Here is a 6,899-nt window from a genome sequence, read left to right on the forward strand (position 1 = left end):
CACACTGTCTGGCACAGCCGCCTGCTATGGCTGCCGCGACGTTGCCACATTTCAAGGGCAATCACTAACACGTAGGACAAATATAACTACATTCAAATATTGTTTGTCGTTATAATTACAATGATCAAAACTGAATAACATTACTCAAACTGTCTATAATAGGATTAATTTCCTACAATATCTCTAGTTTATGATGATAAATTGTGCTATTTGTATAAATCTGGCAACGGCGATTAAAACTTGTTTTTGTCTCCCTCTCTCTCCCTCTCCTTCTAAGCCATGTTCACAAGCATTCCTCTATTCAAAATCAAATTGTTTTTTTATTGATTGACTTTTAAAATTTCTGAATAAGTTCAAGGTATAAAATATCAGTGCTAGAATGATATATAGAGTTTTCACGAAATATTGATTAGCGTTTGTTTCAGATATACAAATGCGTTCTGACGCGCTTGTGACAACATGTGAACCGTACTCGTCACAGCGCCGCTCAGTCTGGCCTGATGTTGCCGAGCGGTGGGGAGGACAGGGAGGGGAATGTAGGATAGCCCCGAGTGAGAGAGATAGAGAATTGGAATTCTCACTTCGCTAGTGCAAGTGTTACTGTGTGTTGTTCGTTGTGTGTAAAATTGTTATTCCTATGGTAGTGTCTGATAATAGTGCGATGGCGCATGGGATTAAGCAAGAGTGGGAAGAAGGGACAGTGCCACCGACAGAAAAACACATCAAATTAGATGAGAAGAAAGGAGGAAAACCCGACAGCAAAGGTATGAGCTCGAGACGGATTTTCTCACCTCAGTTCAAATTGCTAGTGTTAAATTCGTATCGAACTGATTCAGACTGTAAAGGTAATCAAAGAGCTACAGCGAGAAAATACGGAATTCACAGAAGGCAAATCCAAAAATGGTTACAAATGGAATCAAACTTAAGATTAACCGTACAAGCTGTATCAGAAAATAGAGTTAACAAAAGCGAGGACGAAGTGGCCTTGAACCTTAGCTCAGCCAGACAGCGCGACGACAGTGCCCGTGCTGAGATTGGTGTGGCGGGTTGCCTGCAAGCGCCTTCCTCTCCCAGCCCCAGCCCACAACCAGACCAATCCTCAGCTTCAGACACAGAAGAGATCAACGTCGACGGCGATTCTGGTTCCGAAGATGAAGTTAGTAGTATTGACTCTTATGACAGAAGTGACCAAGCTCTGGATTTTACCTGTGCAGCATTAAGTAAACGCAGATTTTATTCTACAAGTTTTAAGCTTCAGGTACTTGATGCATTTTACTATGACAAAACCTGTCATGGGAATCAAAGAGCTATTGCAAGAAAATTTGGAATTCATAGGAGACAAGTGCAAAAGTGGCTGAAACTAGAAAACAGCTTACGCAGTGAAATCGGTGAGGACTGCTTGGATTTAACGTGCAAAAAACGCAAAGCTGAAGAAGACTACTCCGACTTCAAATCAAAGAGGATTTCCCCTGGCTGCTGCACCACCTTGTGTTGTGATGAACGGATTGAAGTCACAAGCTCCTGTCAAGAGACGGCCCTATGTCTTGTCAAACCGCGGACTCCACAAGAGGTATCTAGTACGATGGACTTGTATACTTATCAAACATCTCCCCCTTTATGTTACTTGAGCCCCACTGAACTACCTACTTATGATCCACACTATTTTACCATGTTGGAGTACCCCTTTTTATCCTTCTTACCCCATTGAACATGTTCCTAAATGGTTTAGTCATGACTACAGTGATAGTCCCATAAAAGTTTATGGAATGTACAGGTGAAAATTAAAAATCTTGTTTATTATTATAATTTTACTGATGTGCCTATTAAAAGTTACTTCAATCTGTACAATATCCTAGTAGTTTTCTGTACTGTCTTCTTATTGAAAATACGTTCAGTTTGATTTTCAAAATGGTCTACGTTTTCATTTTTTGATTTGATTAAAAAAATATGGTGGAAATACAATTGAAATATTAGAGTTCACAAATACATTTATAAGACACAATTTTAATTATTTATTTTATACGGGTTAGTTACAAAATAAATTGTCACAAAATTTTCAACACTTACCATTTTTTCATTCAGATCATTTAATTTTGGTTAGTAAGCCTATTATTTGTACTATTATGTTTACCAGATATATATGTCTAGATTTATGACAGGTTAGCAATTGACAACTGGTATTTTTTGAGTGTGTAGTCTATTTTCAGGTAATGTCTGTAATATCTATAGATTCATTATTTTCTTCCGAGGACTGAAGGTTATTCATGATTTTTTCTGCTAAACCATAGACTCTACATTCATACATACTTACTTCTTAAAATTAATTACTTGAAATTAATAAATGACAGTTTTCAATTATAGTCGGCAGCTTCTAGGAAGTGGTGGACAAGCTTTAATTTGGCTCTACTATCGGTATTGTTAGTCTGATTTCAGTTCTTGCTACTGCCAAGTACTACTATACTGAATATTTACACAATAATTAAATTCAATTAGTAATAACAATAATAGTTATTGTGTATGTAATTATCAGTTATTTACCAGTAGTTTTGAACAAAAGCTAACTTTGAAAACACATTTTGGAAATGGCTAGTCATGTTTGGAATGTCATTTCAAAAAACCTCGTTTAATTATTTATAAAATTTGATGAATAGATAAATAAATATATATATATATTTTTTTTTTCAAAACAAAATATTGTGCCTTAAAAAGAAGATAAAATTCTGTTTAGTTTAACTTTTTTAGTTTTGAATATATAAATAAACATGATTTTTACATATTAATCACCTAAAAACTGCCAGTCCGCTGAAGAAAATGGTCATAGATGCAACAGATATATTAAACTTTTCATTAATCTCTCCACCCCAATTTGTTCCTTTTATACTGTAATTACTTAATCTTCCTTTTATTAGTGTTCATATGTTAATAGATACTGTCTGGTAGTCCTGTTTTTAAAAGAAAAACATAATTTTAAAAATAATAGTTCAAATTTAAATATGCAAATGTTTTTTCTGTTGGCTTGTGTAATGTTTTGAGATGTCCTTCATTAAATTAATAGTTCAGAATTTGTATTCATATATAGTGATAATTAAATTGCCTATTTTACGTGCAATTAAATTTCAACACCTTAGGCTACTTAAATCTGTATTACCATACAAATTAGTGTAAAACATATATTTATGAGTAACTTATAATAAGGCCTAAAAGGGCAAGTTGCAAACTAAACAATTTTGATGTTTAGACTAATAGGATCAAGAAAGAACACTGTATATATAATATACATATATTTTGTTTTATCTTAATTTTGGACATATTATAAAGAACGACTTAAAATTCAAGAATAATGTAAACCAGATAAATTAATTAGTTTTTTGCCTTCATTTATATTGAAAACAGGGTTTCTCACTTGAAATACTGCTTCTTATCGAACACAGATCACACTATACACTAAAATATTATTTAAATAAACGGTTTAAGTAACAGGGTTTTAAGACCAATGGTAATTTTGATTGAGGTCATTGAATGTTAACTCATAGAGCCATGAGGTTTGGGGATTTAAAAAAAAAATAACACAAAATTATCAATTTTGGCTGATGAGTTTATTTTTCTTCTTCTCTACTCTACTGCATCTATTTAAAACTTCTCGTATGTAATACAGTGTAACAAACAGGTGATTTTTAAGTGAGGTTGAATAAGTGAAGAAGTTGTAAAAATAGTTTGCATTGTAGAATCATCCATATATATGTTAACCATTAGTGTAGTTAAACACGTAAAAGGTGTATCATATATTATATTTTAATGTGGAAGAAAAATTTTTACAACTAATCACTTTCAGATTTATTCATAGACTATAGATTTAATTTACTGATACAACATTAATTTGAACGCATAATTGAACACTAAAATGGTTAAATTATTCGTATAGAATATATTCTTATTTTTAATTGGGAATAACAAGTAGTATAGAAGAAAATCTTCATTATTTTACTTATTTTTTATATTTGGTAAAATTAAAAAGATTTAAATGGCAAAAATTATTAAACCTTGTAGGCCTACATTAATACATACTACTCGATTTTTATATTTTGTTTATAAATAGCTTTTTGCCTTAGTTAAATTTATTCTCAAGGTTGTCAATAAAATATTATTATATTTAAAATTAATAGGCTACAAATATATAAATTTGTCCTTTAAGCTAAAACCTTGTCTACCAGGTAATTAATTAAACATTTTTGTTAAACAAATTGAAGTATCAGTATATAGTGTTCTTTCTTCTGAGAGTGTGTAATGTTTTATATTAGATTTGTATGTTATGAAAGTGCCTTAAATGAACTAGTGCTCAATGCAGGTGCCAATGTAGTATTCTTAGTGACTTGAATCCAGTGTCTTCAAAGATCAAGTATAGCAAAGATAGCAAAGTGATAGCAAAGATTCACCAGAAGATCTAGTTGGCCTAAGATTAAGTTGTAGACTCAATCGTTTTTACCTAAGTAAAATAATGTTAGACTTAATGTATTAATGTCAAACATTAAATTAATGTTCAAATTGTCTGATTTTGTGGTTTCTCTTTATTGTGTATATTTAATCAGTCCATTTAATGTGTATAATTTACAATATTATCAAGGCTAGAACTCAAACTACACATGCATTGAAAGATGTAACTATCACAAATAATATTTATGTGATGTGTTTTATATGTTAATACATTAAAATAAAAGTTAATATAGTACCCTATAATATATTTGTGGTAACCAAAAGTTTTTCAATTTAAATGCAGCTAATCAGATGTTCTATTACAAGACACTATAGTGGAATCATTTGTCATACAAGTGTTATTATTTATTTGAATATCATTCAATGAAAAATTTAATTGAATTGAAGGAAGTATTTTTTTTGAACAATTAATAACAAAACAGTTTTAAAGTTTTCAATGAAAATAGTTTATGCACTAGTTTGTAATTGTGGGGTTTGAACAACACTGAATTTGTTGTTTTTACCTACTTATGTAAATAAGTTTTATTAACAATTAAATAAGTAGGTTTTAAATATTGTAAAAAGACAAAGGATTCAGTGTTTTCAAATTCTACAAGTTTCTTGGAAAATATTTATAACACATTTAGGATTAAAACATGTTACAAACTCTCATTGAAATTCGTTTGTGATATAATAGCTTATGTTGTAGCTATTTATTCTTTTTAAATGTGTTCTCTAGTTTAAATGACTTCCACATTTTTACATTTAAGATATCAGAAAAGTGTATCAAAATCATGATATTCACTATATTGTTGAAAATGAGAGCGATAATCATGGCAGTTTGTTATATTTTATTCAAATAACTCTATTGAGGAAATTTTGATGTTATGTATTGTAAATTAAGATTTTATTTTTCTAACAATTGTTAATATTGTACAGGTAAATCCCTGCTGTTCAGTAGTGCTAAGTAATAATGTTTAGACAGGGTATATTTAAAAAATGTTAAGTTTATAAAATGTACAATATTGCGCTTTATCTAACTTAATATATATTTTATACATATTTTTTGGTTTGTATTAATAATACCCTTCCATTCTTAAACAGCTCTTAAAAATATATTTAGATTTTAAAATAAATTTTATTAAAAAACGGAAAATACAAACATTCTAACATACATGAACGCATAATAGACTATCTGGTACAGTTAATTTTGTTATGGTAATACCCTTAATAATATACATAAAGTTTTTGTTTTTTTGTAATTTGTAATTGAATAATATTTGTGAAAAAGTTAGCATTGATGGTGTTAAGAAAATTGGAGATGATGAATAAGTTTCTGAAAAATGTGGATCAGTCTCGTGGTTTAAGTTATAAATCTTTCTCATTTCTTCATCAAGCCTTATTTTTACAGTTTATTCTTTTATTATTTAATTGTACTGAGTCCACAAAAGAACCTGAAGAATACATGATTACTATAGCTAGTAGGTTGTGTTGCTAGTTCTATAATTTGCAGCAGCAGACAATAGCGAGGTTGTGTGGTAAGGCAATAAATGCCAATTGATGTAAAACAAAAATAATTTCAAAAAGAAAATCAGAAAAGAAGATTTCATACAAGCCTATAAGAATATGTTAGGGAATCTGCAACCATCCAAAACATACAGGAATCACTGACCCAAAAATATTTTGGAAATACTGTATATCAATTCAAAAAGAATGTTACCAATTTTTTTTATAAGTTGTTTTTTTGTTTTATGATGTTCTCTTTTTATAAGAACTATTTTGAGCTCTTACTCTCCAGCGCTGTCCATGATTGTTAGTAATATTACAGAATAGAAATATCCATGGTTAGTGATTTTAAAATTACTCATTCTATTGAATGAAAATGACTGCAGATTGCCATTTGTCTACTTACTTTTGTTTTACGTAAAACATAAAACTATTATTACATCAAATCAACACGTTTATCGTAGGAATCAGTAAAATATGCTTCTTTCGTCACCACATAAATAACTGAATTTTTTGTTATAAAAATATTGTGATGAAGATGATGATTGAATGGTTTACGACAGCTACAATAAAAACTACATACTAATTTTCAATCACAACAAAAACTGTATAATACTCCTAATTCCAAAAGTTGACTGAGGCAATCAATACATTAGTGTCTACAGAAGATACGAGATACCCAGAGTGTAAACGTAACTAACAAACATTAGCTGGCACATAAAATATACACTCATATATATGTCTTTTGATATTAAACAATCCAAAACTGCATGTGTAGTCATTTCATTGAATTCTTTGATGGATTCATGAAAATTTAGTTATTATTACATGAGGAACAACTGAAAGTGAACTCAACTCCCTTGAACTAAACTTTGGCGTGTAAGATCACATGATGTTATAATTGGTTCCATTTATTATATACA

General features: G+C 30.1%; 1 protein-coding gene across 1 annotated transcript; it reads left to right on the plus strand.

Moving 5' to 3' along the window:
* The first annotated feature begins 490 nt into the window (after positions 1 to 490).
* Positions 491 to 5,532, plus strand: LOC124360298. Its single transcript, XM_046813802.1, has one exon. It carries the CDS (start codon positions 638 to 640, stop codon positions 1,706 to 1,708), a length of 1,071 nt encoding a protein of 356 aa, XP_046669758.1. The 5' UTR covers positions 491 to 637; the 3' UTR covers positions 1,709 to 5,532.
* The last annotated feature ends 1,367 nt before the right edge of the window (positions 5,533 to 6,899 follow it).

The sequence above is a fragment of the Homalodisca vitripennis genome, chromosome 4 (assembly GCF_021130785.1).
Source record: "Homalodisca vitripennis isolate AUS2020 chromosome 4, UT_GWSS_2.1, whole genome shotgun sequence".
NCBI classification, from domain to species: domain Eukaryota; kingdom Metazoa; phylum Arthropoda; class Insecta; order Hemiptera; family Cicadellidae; genus Homalodisca; species Homalodisca vitripennis.